Below are 19035 nucleotides of genomic sequence, written 5' to 3' on the forward strand. Positions count from 1 at the left end.
ATCATTTCCAAAATTCCATTCCATTAAGCCATAGACTGCTCTAAAATTCTTCCCAAAAATGAAAATGATTTATTTAATGAAACATTAAAAAGACAGGATTAAATTACTTGAATCTGATTGTCATTGGAGGAAATTCTCTGCCATTTAAACTCAAACATGTCTCGCTAGAATTACTCAAACTGACTTTCACCCGATAAATGTGTGTTTGTGCACGGTCAATATGCTTGACTTTCGGACGAAGTTCATCAGAATGAAACAATTTCTCAACCACTGCTGGGAAATAATGTAATGTGTTTTTGTTTACATAAGTATAGAACACGTATTTGGTGCGGGGGTTCGGGGGAGGGGCTGAATTGAACTGGAGCAGCAAGGGGATGGAGGACAGTGTATAAAAGCACACTGCAGAGCAAGAACCCACAATAACTGTGGAGCAGGATCAGGAGGGAGAATGCGTAGGACTGTGCTATGGCTGTTGGCCTCTCTGGCCACTGCCTCCCTGATTTCTCTGGCTAATGGAAGTCCACTGTAAGTAGAGCAGCCTTACTGTTACACATGACTTAACTAAGCTGAAAAAAACCCCGGAGCTTGTCTTACATAATGGGAAGCTGTAGTTCAGTAGGAGTTTGTGTCTCAAAAGTCAAGGTACTGTGGTCCTTCAAATTATGCCAGTTAATTAACTTACATTTTGTTCTGAGATGGCACAGTGATGCATAACATTCAAGCAGTCTAGCGTCAAGATCAAATGTATTGATCCATTGCTGGATCTCGAACAAAATGATCAATGGATCACTCATTGAATGCAGCCCATGCTTGAGCTTATGATGTTATCTGAAACAACTAAGGCAGTGGTTCTCAACCAAGGGACCCCGTGAGGTTAAAGGGATATATAAGGGGGGATTTTCTGTTTCCTAAATTTGTCAGAATTTTTTGTTTGCTTTTTTTCATATAAAATACATAAACCTTTCCATTATACAGGCCAATTTAATCATTAAAATTATACAACGTTTTTGGAAAACGCTCTTCCACTTCCCCTTCCACTCATCCCAATACCTTTGACAATGGGTTACGAGCACATTCTTTTATTTTTTGGGGTCACATGCAAAAAAGGTTTGGGACCACTCCTCCAAAAGACCCACACATAAATCCTTAGTACAAAAAATGTCATGTGTATGGACAGTGACAAGCCTGCACTGTTATATGTGTGCTTTACATTGCATATAATAATTTAAAAAAAAGGTTTTTAAGGGCATTTTGCATATCATTTAGTCCTTTCTGCACTGTGTCTACAGAATATTCCCTTTCTCTCTCTTTCTCCACTGCTGTGCAGGAAGGTGATGTCTGCCCCCAACTTGTTGCGTGTAGGAACAGCAGAAAACATCTTTGTGGAGTGTCAAGACTGCACAGGAGGAGACATTCGTGTTGAAATCAATGTGATGAACCATCTAAATGAAGCCAGAATGCTACTTAATGCTCCCACATATGTGACCCTCACTGAGGCAAACAACTTCCAGGAACTCGGACAAATAACGGTAAATTAAATACTGTTTCTTTATGTTAAAGCGGCAGTTGAGAGTTTTTTTACTGTAATATTTGGCAAAACTGTCATAATAGCCATTCAGCTATATGTAGGTGAAGTGGTCTGAAAATATTTTTTTATCACTTTGCTCCCCCCTGCCTCTGTGTGCTGCCCCCTAAAATTGCCACCGCTCATGTTAATTTTGACCAATCAGAGCGAGGTCAGATTCTCCGTTCTTATTGGCTGTGGGACCTTGGCAACGACGTTGATGCGTCAGTTGCGTGAGCGTTCACGACCCTAGCAGTCTGACACTAGCCTACTGTTTGGTACAAGGCTACTACGGCGGACAGCGAGTGGCAATGTCTTCACAAACGAACCCTCAATTTACCATTCCCAGGATACTAACAACTAACACCGCTAAGACAGCAAAAAAACGAGGAAAGACGAATATTGAAAAGTTAACTGCTGAAAGGGAGACGGAGAGAGCTTGAAAAAAAGTACACCGGCCATGTCTTCTTGCCCTATCACATCAAGACCTCTCCGACCGCGACCTCGCAACTTTTTTTTTCAAAACAGCGACAAGCGACAAATCTAGCTTTTTTTTCTGGTGTTATTGGTGACTTTTTTCGCCAAAGCAAGTATCATCTCTTCTCAACGAGCAGCGGGAGCACTGACACGCAGCCCGCTCCTCACGCAGCAGCCCCGAGCTGAGAGGTGTATCTCCTGCTCTGACCGCAGCTGAGAGGGGCTGCTGCGCGAGGACCGGGCCGTCTGTCAGTGCTCTGTGACGGGGGACGGGCCAGGAGGCTCCCGTTGCTCGTTGAGAAGCGTTAAAAGTGATATTTGCTTCGGCGAAAAAGTCACCAATTACACCAGAAAAAAAGCTAGATTTGTCGCTTGTCGCTGTTTTGAAAAAAAAGTCGCCAGGGGGGTTGAAAAGTAGCTAAATATAGCGACAAAATCGCTAAGTTGGCAACACTGCCCGAGCAGCTGCGGTCAGAGCAGGAGCAGATAGTAGGAGATAGGCTACACACACACCTCTCTGCTCTGTTACAATTAGTTTGCTAATTAGTCAGCTACTTTTGTTAGGCCTACCAGCACACTTACAATGATTTTAAGCTAACATACATGGTATGTGTGATTAAAATGTATGCTCAATATGTACGTATGTAGTTATCACTAATGTTTAATCACCTCGGAATCGGACATGGTGTTTGTCTCCTGTCAATGTAACTGAATTCACATGAATGCGCGCAGCTGTCGTTCAGAGGGAGGAGCTACAGCAGGTAGAGCGTTGGGAAAACAGCCGTTGGGATCCCAACGGCTGAAAGTATCAACTGCAGCTTTAATGTTACTTGGCTTAATTTTCTCTGGCGACTTCTGACCACAAACAAGAGATCCATATTCTTGAAATGCACAAAACATAGCAGTGTTTCCCACATAATTTTTTGAAAGTGTGGGGGGGGGGGGGACCCTGACCCTGAACCCGACCCGACCCCCCTAGGGGGGTCCGGGGGTATGCTCCCCCGGAAGAAAATGTTGTACCTTTTAAATGTTAAATGCATCAATCTGGTGTACTTTGAGGAACACTATTCCTATATAAATGGTGATTAAGATGGAGTTTAACCCACTTATCAATGGTTAATGAATAAATAATTTTCTATGATACACATTTGAGCCATCAAAAAAATGAAGCAAAGGTGGTGGTTACCTGTGGTTCAAAAGAGTGAACACAAGCGCCCTTTTGTTTTATTAGATTGTTGAATTACTAGTACTCAAATAACTGTGACTACAATCACGAAGGATAGCTCACAATATTCTTTCCAGCAGAGGGTGCTCTGCTGGAAAGGCAGCAGGCGCGCAAATTACCCACTCCCGACTCGGGGAGGTAGTGACGAAAAATAACAATACAGGACTCTTTCAAGGACCTGTAATTGGAATGAGTACACTTTAAATCCTTTAACGAGGATCCATTGGAGGGCAAGTCTGGTGCCAGCAGCCGCGGTAATTCCAGCTCCAATAGCGTATCTTAAAGTTGCTGCAGTTAAAAGGCTCGTAGTTGGATCTCGGGATCGAGCTGACGGTCCGCCGCGAGGCGAGCTACCGTCTGTCCCAGCCCCTGCCTCTCGGCGCCCCCTCGATGCTCTTAACTGAGTGTCCCGCGGGGTCCGAAGCGTTTACTTTGAAAAAATTAGAGTGTTCAAAGGCAATACAGTCACAGCGCGTGTTGACACCGCAGGGGGAGGGGCTGATTGACTCGGGGAGATTGAAGCCTCGATCCCTCAAGCGGCGCTTTGATAATACGTCCATGATTGAAGGAAATATTGTTTCTTGAGATCACAGCGCGAATCACACGTTAAAGATTTTTATGCGGAAATGCTATTGTTTCCAAGTGAAACTTGCGCATTGCAAATGAAATGTATACATGTATATTTTTTAAATAGTAAAATATACATATATAAAAAAAAAAAATAAAATGAAAGTGTGGCGGGGCAAAATGAAAGTGTGGCGGCCCGCCACGGAATGATACATTAGTGGGAAACACTGCATAGGGGAGAACGGGGTAATTTGTCACACGGGTTGGTTGTCACAATCGTTATATCTCGGAACCAGAAGGCGCTGTCTGTGAAATTTTGGTATGTAAATATCCAGAATTGGGATAAGAGGTCACCTACATAGTCTTCCTTGGAGTTAGACTGCTGAATTTGAGGTGAGAGGACTGTTTGTGTTTTTCATGTCAAATTGAAAATATTTAGCTCCTCTGTATTTTTCCTCTAGGCTTTTACACAATGGGTTTATAACAAAACACTTGTTACCCATAAAAAGTGTGAAGGGTAAACTATAGTTTAGATTGTAGTTAGCAAGCTAATCAGTTGTCAGATGGTTGTTGGCATTGATGCTAGCAAAAAATTCAAGTTGGGGTTGGTCGTCACATTTTTGGGGGGGTTGGTTGTCACAAGTTATCCAAAGGCTACAGCCAGAAAAGGAATCCAATAACAAAATCAATTGTCAAGCTGTATCCTCTCTGACACCCCAGAGAAGGAAAGAATAGAGCAGGAAAAGGCAGCTAGCATGCAAAGGAAAAAGGGCAACAAAATCAAAACATCCCGCCCCAGTGCATCCCAAACTAGACAAGCTGCCAAGGCTACAGTAAGTTATATAGGCCTATTTGTCAACTTGACAATGCAATTGCATTTTCAAATTTAGTTCTACTTTCTTTCCTTCTTTTCAAGATTATTCCCATTAAGATAACATTGTGACAAACAACCCCATAGTGTATGACAACCGACCCCTTGATGGGGTTGATTGTCACAATGTGTTAGGGTGTCTTTGATGATTAATTTCTTCTTTATTACAATAAGATAGAAAAAGTGAGGGGTACACATTTCAAGCCAACACTTTAAGCTTCAATGTAATGTAGGAATGACTATCGAAAGACGTTTAGGTGATGAGCAATTCTCAGTAGAGTAAAAAGTGTGCCTACTTACCCCGTTCTCCCCTACCCTGTCCAGTTCCTCATGCATTGCTCTTGTTTCTTTATACTGGTTCAGATCCCCCCCGGAGAACTCAGTAAGGATCCCAGCATAAAACAGTTTGTGTACCTGCAAGCTAAGTTTCCTGATGTAGTTCTGGAGAAAGTGGTCCTAGTATCCTTCCATTCTGGGTACATCTTCATCCAGACTGACAAAACCATCTACACCCCCAACAGCAGAGGTGAGTTAAATTCTACCTCAGTGCTGAAAAACACCTCTGTGAGTATGCTACATATTATCATAGAAAATATATCATCTATGTAATACAATCTGTTTGTGCAGACATTTTTTCAGTTTTCAAATTGCATAACTGTACAGTACAATTCAGTCAAATAAACTCTTCTTTTGAATCACACGACTCATATTAGACATACATCCCTTCAACATTGAGCAGTGAAATTAACCCTTTTCTCTCTGTCAGTTCGTTTTAGGATGTTTGCTCTGACGCCCCGTATGGAGCCCGTAGTGAGCGATGAGGCAACCAACAATCTGGCTTCTATTGCCATCGAGATTGTGGTATTGTTTTTATTCTTTGATAATGACAGAATTAATTGCATTATTATGTAATCTGCTGTAACCGTGAAGATGACACTTCTTGATGAGGTGATATCACAGAAGCTAAACACTAAACACTTTCTCGACAAATTATTAAAATAACACATCCACTGAAGCTTTTGTCTTTGTTAAGTTTCATGTCTTTCTTTAGTAACACCTGTCCTAAAAATAAAAAAGCATAACCCTTTCTAGTGATTGAGTTAGACATTTTAGCAGCTTCTCCCTTCAGGGGAAGACATAAAATGAGTATGTGGAATAGCTGAAAAAAGCATCAATATTGCATGCATTTACATAATGATTCATTAATCTTGTTCAACTCACTTTTAATGGTTGTTCAATACTGTTTGTTTTAAGCACCCCGATGGCATCATTTTACCACTGGGTCCATTTCCTCTGAACGCAGGCATCCACTCTGGACGTTTCCAACTCGGGGAAATCATTAGGTGAATATTTTATTTTACTTGAAATTAACTTTACGCGTAACATTATAGGGGAGAGTGGGGTGAGTTGTGCCAGTGGGGAAGTTGTGCCACCCCTTGTTTCTAGAAAACCATTGAATAAATTGGAAATGTGACCACATATTTAAGAAGAGCCATCTATTGGACTCATCCTGTAAAGAAGGGAGAAACATGGAATAAGATATAAGCACATTTAAGCTCAAAAAACTGTTTTTTGTCTTTCAAAGTAAAATTTCCATGATCAAGGTTTTTTATTGTGTCTGAACAATTATAGACACTTTGAAAACATTCGACACATGTTTTAGTGATTTAGTATGCTACACTTTGTGTCTATATAGTTAGCACGATGTCAGCCATAAACTGCTGCATCATGCTTATTATCCAAAAGTCTGGGGTTGGGGTGATTTGTGCCAGAGGGCCTGTGGTGAGTTGTAAGTAAGTAAGTAAGTAAATAAGTAAAATGTATTTATAAAAGCACATTTATAACAGTTTGCACAATGTTCAAGTACTGAACATGGTGCATTCAGTAGGTAAAAAATTAAGTTAAAATAACAACTAGAACTGCAAGCAGTTGTGAACGGGGGCCAAGCCTCCCACGCGACTCGGGATCGGGCGTCGTCGTCCGTGGCGCCGGCCCCTCGCTTCACGGAATCCGGGGATGTAAAGTTTTTGAATGCGGGATTTTTGGTTTGGGAGTTATAGACCAAAAGGCAAAAAAATTGCAGAGAAAGATGCTCAAGTGTGTTTTTGGCGCCCCCTTTTGGAGCAATTTAAGGAAAAAGTAGAACTAACCTGAGAACCATAGGACAAACACGTGTGAAGTTTGGTGTTAATAGGATGAATCGTTATGGATTTAGGAGCAGTTTGGTACAAGGTAGCTAATGTGCAAATCTTTAAAGCGCTACCGCTTGGTCTTCTGATGGTCGTAGAAAAATTCTTTACACAACTTTTGCTCGTGGGAGTCGGTAGAGCATAATAAAGTTTTTGACTGTGGGATGTTTGGTGTGGAAGTTATTGCCCCAAACGCATTTTCTTTGCTTTTTGTGGTTTTGGCGCCCCCTATGGATGACATTCGCAAAACTACGTTAGATAGAAAGATGCAGCTCAATGTACCGAACAAGTGGATGTCAGGTTTTTGAATGTGCGATGTTCGGTTGGGGAGTTATAGCAAAATCAAATTGTCAACCTCTCCATTGTAAAGACACTTTTTTGAATTTTCCCGCCAAAACACGTTGAAACAGGAAGTAAAAGTGAAAAACTAATTTGTTTAATAAGTCCGGCATACATAGGTATTTCTCGGCCATATTTTTTCTATAGACTCAGGTATGCCCCATGATAGTCCCCCTTGAGTTTCAAGAAAATCCCTATTTTTTCTTTTTTTTTACGGATTTTTGCAATTTTTTAAAGCGCTACCGTTTAGTCTTCTGATGGTCGTAGAACAATTATTTGACCAACTTTTGCTCGTGGGGGTCGGTAGAGCATAATGCTTTTGGTTTCGTCCAAATCGGGCGAAAACTGTAGGAGGAGTATGTTTTGGTGACTGACACAGTTTTTGCGATGTAGCGAAAATTCTATATACACGCAAATGGGCGTGGCCTATCTCAAGTTTTTGGATATAAAGTTTTTGACTGTCGGACTTTCGGTGTGGGAGTTATAGCCCCAAAGGTGTTTTCCTTTGTTGTAGCGCCACCTAGTGGCCGGCATGTCTGAATTTTGCGTACCAGGCACGGACCTGGATCTAGTGATGCAAGTGGCATGTCCCAACCCTTTACGGTTTGGGCTGCAACACCATTTTAAATAAAAAGAAGAAGAAATGTTCCAAATTGAAAAATCAAATCTTTAAATCGCTACCATTTGGTCTTCCGATGGTCGTAGAAAAATTCTTTATACAACTTTTGCTCGTGGGAGTGGGTAGAGCATAATGCTTTTGGTTTCGTCCAAATCGGGCGAAAACTGTAGGAGTATGTTTTGGTGACTGACAGTTTTTGCAACGTAGAAAAAAATCTATATATACGCAAATGGGCGTGGCCTATCTCAAGTTTTTGGATATAAAGTTTTTGACTGTCGGACTTTCGGTGTGGAAGTTATACATGTTTTCCTTTTTTTGTAGCGCCACCTAGTGGCCGGCATGTCTGAATGTTTTTGTCTGCGTTCCTTGGATGGACCTGGATCTAGTGATGTAAGTGGCATGTCCCTACCCTTTACGGTTTGGGCTGCAGCACCACTTTCTCGCGGAGAATAATAATAATCCCAGCAAAAACAATAGGGTTCCCTGCCCAGCAGGGCTATGGAACCGCGTTGCTCTGCAAAACGCGGTCCCAGGCCCTACTCGGGCTTGGCCCCCTAAAAATAAAAGACACAAAGCCCAAACATCCACATATAAACAAATGTAGTAGTGCAGAGGTAAGATTAATGGGGAGGAAAAAACAGGGTGTACAGATGGGTTTTGAGCCTTGCCGGGGATGCACAACACCCTGAAATATATGCACATATTTGAATTGGAGACTTTACTGTGAAGGCCTCACTTTATGTAAAGTCACTTTGAGTAAAAAGTGGCACATCTCACCCCACTCTCCCCTATTTCCATACATTTTGTTTATAAGCAATTAATTTGCATGAAATGGTGGATAATGAGTAAATTATACCAATATATCATCATCATCATCATCTTCAACCGCTTATCCGAAATCGGGTCGCGGGGGCAGCAGCTTGAGCAGGGAACCCCAAACTTCTCTTTCCCAGGCCACATCAACCAGCTCTGACTGGGGGATCCCGAGCCGTTCCCAGGCCAGCGTGGAGATATAATCTCTCCACTTAGTCCTGGGTCTTCCCCGAGGCCTCCTTCCAGCTGGACGCTCCTGGAACACCTCCCTAGGGAGGCGCCCTGGGGGCATCCTTACCAGGTGCCCGAACCACCTCAACTAGCTTCTTTCAATGCAAAGGAGTAGCGACTCTGCCCGAGTTCCTCACGAATGACTGAGCTTCTCACCCTATCTCTAAGGGAGACGCCAGCCACCCTCCTGAGAAAGCCCATTTCGGCCGCTTGTACCCGCGATCTCGTTCTTTCGGTCATTACCCAGCCTTCATGACCATAGGTGAGGGTAGGAAAAAAGATCGCCCGGTAGATCGAAAGCTTTGCCTTACGACTCAGCTCTCTTTTCGTCACAACAGTACGGTAAAGCAAGTGCAAAACCGCCGATTCTCCGGCCAATCTCACGCTCCATTGTTCCCTCACTCGCAAACAAGACCCCGAGGTACTTGAACTCCTTCACTTGGGGTAAGGACTCATTCCCTACCTGGAGTAGACAATCCATCGGTTTCCTGCTGAGCACCATGGCCTCAGATTGAGAGGTGCTGATCCTCATCCCAACCGCTTCACACTCGGCTGCGAACCGATCCAATGAGAGCTTAAGGTCATAGGCCGATGATGCCATCAGAACCACATCATCCGCAAACAGCAGAGATGAGATCCTCAGCCCACCAAACTGCAACCCCTCCCCACCACGACTACGCCTTGATATTCTGTCCATGAGTATCACAAACAGGATTGGTGATAAAGCGCAGCCCTGGCGGAGGGCAACCCCCACCGGAAACAGGTCCGACTTACTACCGAGAACCCGGACAGTGTACAGAGATTGGATGGCCCTGAGAAGGGACCCCCTCACCCCATACTCCCCCAGCACCCCCCACAGTATCTCCCGGGGAACCGGTTAATAGCCTTCTCCAGATCTACAAAACACATGTAGACTGGATGAGCAAACTCCCAAGCTCCCTCTAGGATCCTTGCGAGAGTGAAGAGCTGGTCCGTTGTTCCACGGCCAGGACGGAATCCGCATTGTTCCTCTTCAATCTGAGGTTTGACTATCGGGCGAACCCTCCTTTCCAGCACCTTGGAGTAGACTTTGCCAGGGAGGCTGAGAACTGTGATACCCCGGTAGTTGGCACACACTCTCTGGTCCCCCTTTTTAAAAATAGGAACCACCACCCCGGTCTGCCACTCCTTCGGCACTGTACCCGACTTCCACGCAATGTTGAAGAGGCGTGTCATCCAAGACAGCCCCTCCACCCCCATTGCTTTCAGCATTTCTGGACGGATCTCATCAACCCCCGGGGCTTTGCCACTGTGGAGTTGTTTGACTACCTCAGTGACTTCCACCAGGGAAATTGACGATGATCCCCCATCAGCCTCCAGTTCTGCCTCCAACATAGAGGGCGTGTTAGTCGGATTCAGGAGTTCCTCAAAGTGCTCCTTCCACCGACCGACTACCTCCTCAGTTGAGGTCAACAGCGTCCCATCCTTACTGTACACAGCTTGGATGATTCCCTGCTTCCCCCTCCTGAGGTGCCGGACGGTCTTCCAGAAACACTTTGGTGCCGACCGAAAGTCCTTCTCCATGGTTTCTCCGAACTTCTCCCACACCCGCTGCTTTGCCTCTGACACGGCAGAGGCTGCAGCCCTTCGGGCCTGTCGGTACCTTGCAACTGCCTCAGGAGTCCCCCGAGATAACATATCCCGGAAGCACTCCTTCTTCAGTCGGACGGCTTCCCTGACCACCGAGGTCCACCACGGCGTTCGAGGGTTACCGCCCCTTGAGGCACCTAAGACCTTGAGACCACAGCTGCCTGCCGCAGCTTCAGCAATGGAAGTTTTGAACATCGACCACTCGGGTTCAATGCCCCCAACCTCCACAGGGATGCTAGAAAAGCTCTGCCGGAGGCGCAAATTAAAGATCTCTTGAACAGGGGCCTCCGCCAGACTTTCCCAGTTCACCCGCACTACCAGTTTGGGCTTACCAGGTCTGTCCAGCGTCTTCCCCATCCTTTGACCCAACTCACAACCAGATGGTGATCAGTTGACAGCTCCGCCCCTCTCTTCACCGAGTGTCCAAAACATGCGGCCTCAGATCAGATGATACGATCACGAAATCGATCATTGACCATCGGCCTAGGGTGCTCTGGTACCATGTACACTTATGAGCACCCTTATGTTCGAACATGGTGTTTCTTATAGACAAACCATGACCAGCACAGAAGTCTAACAACAAACGACCACTCTGGTTCAGATCGGGGAGTCCGTTCCTCCCAATCACGCCTCTCCAGGTGTCTCCATCATTGCCCACGTGCACGTTAAAGTCTCCCAGCAGAACTATGGAGTCCCCTACCGGAGCCCCATGCAGGACTCCGTTCAGGGTCTCCAAGAAGGCCGAATACTCCGAACAGCTGTTCGGTGCGTACGCACAGACAACAGTCAGTCTTCCCCCCCCCCACAACCCAGAGGCGTAGGGAGGCGACCCTCTCGTCCACCGGGGTAAACTCTAACGTAGTAGCGCCCAGCCGGGGGCTCGTGAGTACCCCCACACCAGCCCGGCGCCTCACACCTTGGGCAACTCCAGAGCCAAGACTGTGCGTGGAGGTAAGCCCCACCAGATCCAATTCGTAGCGTTCCACCTCCCGCACCAGTTCCGGCTCCTTCCCCCACAGCGAGGTGAAGTTCCACGTCCCCAAAGCCAGCCTCTGCTGCCCGGGTCTGGTCCGTTGCGGTCCCCGCCCTTCACTGCCACCCTTAAGGCAGCGCACCCGACCCCAGCGGTTCCTCTGATGAGTGGTGAGCCCATCAGTTGCAGAGGAGTGTCTTGCCACGTAGCTTCTTCGGGCTGTGCCCGGCCGGGCCCGTGGCAGACCCGGCCTTTCTGGGCCTGGCTCCAGACGGGGGCCCCGGGCTTCCTCCGGGCAGGGTCACTCTTCCTCTATTGTGTTCTTCCATGAGGTCTTTGTGAACCATTCTTAGTCGGGCCCCTCACCTGAGACCACTTTGCCTTGGGAGACCCTACCAGGAGCACTAGGCTCCGGACAACACAGCTCTCAGGTTCACAGGGGCACACAAATGTCTCCACCACGGTAAGGTGATGGTTCCCGGATATATACCAATATATGTACACCTTAAATAATTTAAGATATTGCGAAGTGTATTTATCTTAACACATTCATTTATGTTTTATTCAACACATTTCCATGTTGCTAATTGAGTATTTGGACAACTAAAAATATCTTCCACTTGGTTGGTATGATTCTTGGATTCTATTACCCCTCAGTCGCATAGACTACAGTATTATCTAATTAGCTAAGTGGGGACACTCGTGAACTCCCTCCCCCCCTGAGAATTTTGTCGACACTGTAAATCTGTCCATTAGCCAAGAGAGGGTTAGCTTTGCGTAGCATAATCACAGGAAACAGGAATAAACAGCTAGCAGGGCTCTGTCCAAAGATAACAATTAGGATGTTGCCAGACAACCAATATACCAGCAAAGAAATAGTCCAGTATGGTAATATCTTATATATTTTTTTATCTAAATATTCATTTTAAATAGACAGACAGACTTTACAAAACCATTGTACACGCAGGAGCTAAAATATAACATTCATCTGCTTCGTGTCTGATCCCTGTGTCACCGTCAGTCCTTGAATGTTATGAATATTTAGATTTTTAGTTTGATTATTAAAAAGTGTGTGTGTGTGTGTGTGTGTTTGTATGTGTCTCTCTCTCTCTCTCTCTCTCTCTCTCTCTCTCTCTCTCTGTGAACATTTCTCCTCTCCCTCTTCTTCATCCTCAGCTTCTTCCTTTTCCTCATCAAAATGCTTGGCCCATGGCCACTGCTGCACAGCAGCTACTCTTTGAATTAAAATTAACTTTCTACGTTCCATTGTATTTCCATATATCGTACGTCTCTACCAACTAAACATCCGCACATGGATACTACTAGTCAGCCACTTCAGAAAAATGTTTGAATCAGCCTATCATAAAAAAAATACTAAAAATGGCTAACAGAACATGTTCTGACCCCAACCATGTTCTGAACACAGTTCAATTTGTTACCATCAAACCAGAGATATAGGGTCCCAAAATAGAATAAGGTTAGACTGAAGCACTGTTTTTGTTCACCATTTAAACTCAAAAAACTCAAACTCAAAATGAATATGCGCTTAATCCCAAATTAAATGCTCGCTGATGGACTTTAAATGTTGTTTTCTGTTATTGTAAAGGGGAAAGGGTATCGATGTGTTTATGCTTGTTTTTTTGTGTGATGTTGTAAATTGAGCTTCTACGATTCTTATACTTTATTAATCCCCGGGGGGAAATTCTTACACTCTGTTTTTACACATATTACAAACACACAGAGACAGAGACATGAAGCGGGAGATGTCAGAGAGGGCAGCCAATCTCGCTCTGAGCAGTTTGGGTTTTGAGTGCTTTGCTCAAGGACACCTTTGCAGTGTCCAGGAGGTGAACTGGCACCTCTCCATCTACCAGTCTACACTCCAATATTGGTCCGCGCTGGGCTTGAACCAGATACGGTCTCTAACCCAAGTCCATACGGACTGAGCAACTGCCGCCCTGATTCAAGACAAATTTCAGACTGACAATAAAATTATCGTATCAGATTGTGTCTTATTTAATTCAAAATATTAATTTTATATCGACAGACATAACAAAACAGAGATACACATAGGAGCTTACATATAACCTTTAATCGCTTCATGTTGCCTGAAATCTGATCCCTGTGTCACCATCAGACCCTGAATGTGATGAATATTTAAATGTGTAGCTTGGCTATTTAAATTTGTGTGTGTGTCTCTCACTCTCTCTCTGTCTGTTTGTGTGTGTGTTTAGTCCTGGACTTTGGAAGGTGGTAGCAAAGTTCCAGAGCAACCCACAGCAAAGCTTTTCTGCAGATTTTGAGGTCAAAGAATATGGTAAGTCCCTCATCAGCTGAATTGTTATTTAAAACCTAACAACACAATCACGGACTTTATCTGATTGAACTCACAAACGATACCATGAAATGTTTCAGTGCTGCCGAGTTTTGAGGTGAAGCTGACGTCTGAGAGCCACTTCTTCTACGTTGACAGTAAAGAGCTCACCATAAACATCAAAGCCACGTATGTGAATGTTTTTTGTTTTGTGGCTATAAATCAAGTCAGCATATATTTAGACTGCCCAAAATCACAAATGGCCGTTTACCTCAGTACACAGTCATCTTACAATATATGACACCCTCTGTCCTTTGACCCTCTTGACTGCGAAGCAAAGTTTGATTGGTAGATTGACTGAAAGGCTGTGTTCTGAAAGCCATACTAGCGTCCTACATCCTATATACTCAACATCTATATACTACAAAGGCCTACTGTCTACTCAAAGATCGATTGTGTATGCGAGGTGAAGTATACTCAAGCAGTAAAGAATTTCTTCTTCTTCTTATAAGATTCAGGCCGTTTAGATGCTGTTTAGCGTATAACCGCCCTCCACAGGTTAGATAGACTATTGAACTAGATTACAGTCCTGTGTTCATCACCTGTGTTTTAGACCTCTTGTTTTATAATCTAAGTAGGCCTATCTTTAAGAACACTAATCACGTTTCGTGGCAGTCGGTCAAAACAGCGTCCAAATTAGCTAAAATCCTAAATACAATAAACAGTAACATGGCACACTTATTTTTAGTTAAGGTCTTATTGATTATTATTCATTCATTTTTTCACACGTTCATGTTTTGAGGTGGAGGATCCCTCTAAAAGCCAGAATGCTACTTAATGTTGTTAGGTATTTATCTTAATCTCTTATCTATTGTAAGAGTTTATGAATGACTGCACGTACAGTTGTCAGATCGCGGACCCCAAACAATGTCGTTGCCTAGCAACTTGCTCGAAAATATTTCATTTTCCTGTGCGGGTAGAATTGACCCAGTGCATTGTGGGGCGGTTGAGTAGGAAAAGTATCCAATCGATCCATAACCAAAATCTTCCCAGAAGTTAGTAGCCTACTCATCCGGGAATTTCTCGCATACCCAAACTCGCATACCAAACCGTCCTTCACATACTCAAATTGAAGTCAAAATGAGTATGAGTAGGACGTTAGTATGGCTTTCCGAACACAGCCAAAGAGAAAGTAATGGGAGAAAATGGAGGTTGTGTTGGGGTCCTTTCTACATAATTGGACCATTCCGTTTTTAATTGTCCTGTTTACTTCACTGTGGGTTTAACATGTCTTTCTGTTAGGTATCTGTTTGGTAAGGAGGTGGATGGCGTTGCCCACGTGGTGTTTGGGGTTATGCAAGAGGGTCAAAAGAGGAGCTTTCCAAGTTCTCATCAGAGGGTTGATGTAAGCACATACTCAAACCTTTGATGCATGTCAGTCCGTCTGTCAGTTTTCCAGTTGATTGGCGATTCTGTCTTATACATTTTGCATTTCTTAGCTTGTCCTTTACCAAAACCAAAAATGTCTAGAATTCACTGTTTTTCAGATGGCATCTGTTATTTCAGTTCACTTGTTACATTCCTATCGGCAGATAATAAAGTATTTATGATGTTCAGAAGAAAGCCAAGCTGATGAAAAAAGCATTTACAACTGGTATATTACAGTGAGTCAGTGAACAGGAGAACTTTTCACTGACTGATTGTATAACTGTACCACGTCTACTGTATATCAAGATGCTTTTTTTTTATCATGTCACATTAGATTAAGAAAGGTAATGGAGTGGTCACACTGAGGAGAGAGCACATCACACAGACCTTCCCAAACATCAATATCCTGGTGGGGAGTTCCATATACGTAGTTGTCAGTGTTCTGACGGAGAGTGGTAAGAAAGAAAGGCTCTGTTGATTATGTGTGATTCATACTAACTCAGCAGCGCAAAGGGGCAACATTACTATAATAAGCATTATCAGGGTCTGAAATGTCCCTTAACAAGAAACATAAAATAAAATAAAAGATATTAGTATGGCCTCATTATTTTCGCAGAAATATTAAAAAATGTAAGTGCAGAGTTATGTAATTATCTCAGTCCTTGTGTGATTTGTAAATGTGCAAAACGATATCTAAATGTGAAGTTAAATTTGTGAATGAGGCACAGGAACCTGCAATATATTCAGAATAGGGCTCATTTGTGCGGTTTCAGAAGTGAAAATCCCATTCATTTTCTCCATAAAGGATTTGATTATAAGCCATAATGTCATAACCTTACTCCTGTAGATGACACAAGTTTGCATGATATCAACCTCGTTTGAAGAAGTTAACAAGTTTATTTGCGATATCGGGGACAATAACTCATGATCCTACAGCTTCCAAGCGACGTTACCGATGGCGCGGAATTTGGCTTTACTGTAGCGGAGCCAACTGCCACCACTCACTTAGCTGATGGCTGCTAAAAGTGTAGTTAGCGGCCGTATTATTTTTTATCAGAAACAACAGATCAAAAATTATAAATGTAGAAAGAAAGTCTGTGTACATTTTTAAATAAGTGTGCTTTTTATTTGTATTATTATTATTGTCTTTTTTAGCGCTGAGTACATTTTTTTATTGTCACAAGTATTTGGGTAGCTGGTTGGCTATCCCAACATAAAATACACCGGAGCTGCTAAAAAAAGGGGGCCGTCACTGTTGAGCCCTATATGTGGGTGTGCAGATTTGTAAATGTGTAAAAAGACATTTCTCACTCTATATTCAGATTTGCAAGTGTATTGAGTTTGTGACTGTGTTGCAGACACATCTGTAGATACATTAGGGCTGCAACTAACGATTATTTTGATAATCGATTAATCTGTCGATTATTTTCTCGATTAATCTGTCGATTATTAATCGATTAGTGTTTTGGTCTCTAAAATGTCAGAAAATGCTGAAAAATGTTGATCAATTTTCCAAAGCCCATGTTGACGTCCTCAAATGTATTGTTATGTCCAAAACACACAGATATTTCAGTTTACTGTCATAATAGGATTAAAGAAACCAGAAATATTCACATTTGAGAAGCTGAAATCAGAGAATTTGGAAATGTTTTATTAAAAAATTACTCAAAACGATTAATCGATTATCAAAATAGTTGGCGATTATTTTAATAATCGATTCGTCGATTAATCGTTGCAGCTCTAAGATACATACGGAGGTCCTGGGCTGAACTGGGACAAGCATTCAGTCTGGGAAATATGGCGCGAATTATAGCCCCAGCCAGGTCCCTTTTTTAAGCGAGGGCCCTAGGGCTGCTTTTAAAATATATTTTTTTAAAGATTTATTTAAATTCCTGCATTCTGGTGAATATTAGTGCATGTGAATCACAAAATACAGAAACCAACAACTGCTTAGTGTTATCTACTGTAATGAACCTCAAATAATCAGTTACATATCATTAATGATGGAGACAACAGAAGGACTAGCATTTCACCAATATTTATTAAGTAATAGATAAGTAATCATGTATAAAAGCTGAGCTGTAGTAGTAGTCAGGATCGATTATGTCACTGGGTTCTAGAAATATCTCTGTCTTCGATGGCTCCTGCCTTCACTTTACTTTCACCGCTTCAGTCGTCAAACGGATTGCAGAGTCGGTGATTCCTTGCCTACATGTCGAAGTGTCCCTGGGCAAGACATTGAACCCCAAAATTGCTCCCGATAGTAAGCTGCTATAAGTGTGTGTGTGTGTGTGTGTGTGTGTGTGTGTGTGTGTGTGTGTGTGTGTGTGTGTGTGTGTGTCTGTGTGTGTGTGTCTGTGTGTGTGTGTGTGTGTCTGTGTGTGTGTGTGTGTGTGTGTGTGTGTGTGTGAATGGGTGAATGTGTACAAAACAATGTAAAGCACTTTGGGTCTGTAATAAACTAATTTAAAGAGCCATATAAGTGGAGTCCATTTACCATTTACCCAAATCATGGTTCTATTAGCGAGCACTTAGACTTTTCAGCAGGCCTGGTTCTAGAAAGTCAGACTTGGGTGGGCCTGTGGAAATTTTGGGTGGGCACACTGTGCAGGGAGGCCGACGATGCGAGCGTGCGCAGGGCGCGCGAGCCAATTTTTTTTGCCCTTGTAAGATCTCTGCGTCTGTGTAGAACACAATGTGCAATAAACTTTGAGTGTTGCTGTGTGGGAGATTTAATTCTTGCATGTTTTTTTCCCCAAATGTTTATGAATAACATATAATATCCATTTATATACAGCATAATGTATACATTTTTTTAATCGCAGTATTAACTGTAGGCAGCTTGAGCTGATTGAATAGAAAGCTTTGGGACTGGGCAACCTGGATGGTGGTATAGCCAGAGCTATATACTATACACACTATATAGATATATAGTCTTTCCACTTTTGGCTCCGATGTCTACCTGGGTGAAAATAGTAGCCAGCCGAAATCCCGACCCTCCTAGGGGGGTCCGGGGGTATGCCCCCCCAGGAGATTTTTTTTTACCTTTTTAAATTGAAATGCATGAATCTGGTGTTCTTTGAGAGGGAAATTAAGAGGCTAAATCTGAGGAATTTTGTGTGAACAAATAATTTGGAGACATTGGGTCGGATGAATTATAAGATATTGAAGGAAGACACATGGATTTTCCATAGAAATATAAATTTGAAATAAAATATTATGCAGGGTCCTCTGGGATGGGCTTGGTGCTCTTTTTCTTTTACGGGACATATTTTTCTGTAATATAATTAATTCATTTAAATGCAGTGAGAGGAACGAAGCAGAAGAACTCCAGTTATTGTCTAGTTATCTTTTTTTCCACAAACGAGGCTGAAATAGGCTATATACTATACACAGTGCATGGGCAACTGAGGGCAGCCCCATTTCCAAATGTTTTTAAATAAACTCAATACACACTGTGCATGCCATGGACTTGAACGTGACGTGATCAGTTAACCTCGGAATACCTCCCAGATGAACTGATTCAATTATTAAGCTAATAACTATCTACCAAAACATTGTATTCCTTTTATTGTATGATGATTTACATTTACATAATATGATGTTGATATCAAACACACAAACTAAAAAAAAAATTGGGGGGGGGGGCCCCCTCGGGACCCTAAGCAACCGCTCATTTCGCTTATACCTCGGGCCGGCTCTGCTGACCAGTGACCACTATAAGCGGGTGGGTAACTTGGAGGCAGGCTGTCCTGCCCACCCAATAATACAATTAGAAGCAATGCATGGTAATGGT

General features: G+C 43.1%; 1 protein-coding gene across 1 annotated transcript in view; it reads left to right on the plus strand.

Annotated features, from left to right (window-relative positions):
• Positions 1-448: 448 nt before the first annotated feature.
• LOC307251539 (complement C3-like) overlaps positions 449-19035 on the plus strand; it is a gene marked incomplete at both ends in the record, with an annotated part of 113295 nt that continues 94708 nt past the window's right edge. Inside the window, 14 exons of the mRNA XM_080028907.1 lie at positions 449-525; positions 1328-1529; positions 5029-5230; positions 5471-5565; positions 10424-10533; positions 10755-10859; positions 11126-11293; positions 11387-11792; positions 11851-11960; positions 13239-13415; positions 13732-13814; positions 13913-14000; positions 15114-15216; positions 15574-15694. Of these exons, the coding sequence (XP_079885033.1) occupies positions 449-525; positions 1328-1529; positions 5029-5230; positions 5471-5565; positions 10424-10533; positions 10755-10859; positions 11126-11293; positions 11387-11792; positions 11851-11960; positions 13239-13415; positions 13732-13814; positions 13913-14000; positions 15114-15216; positions 15574-15694 (2047 nt within the window). The remainder of the gene's footprint in view (positions 526-1327; positions 1530-5028; positions 5231-5470; positions 5566-10423; positions 10534-10754; positions 10860-11125; positions 11294-11386; positions 11793-11850; positions 11961-13238; positions 13416-13731; positions 13815-13912; positions 14001-15113; positions 15217-15573; positions 15695-19035) is intronic.

Source organism: Ammodytes marinus (assembly GCF_949987685.1).
Source record: "Ammodytes marinus genome assembly, chromosome: 6".
NCBI classification, from domain to species: domain Eukaryota; kingdom Metazoa; phylum Chordata; class Actinopteri; order Uranoscopiformes; family Ammodytidae; genus Ammodytes; species Ammodytes marinus.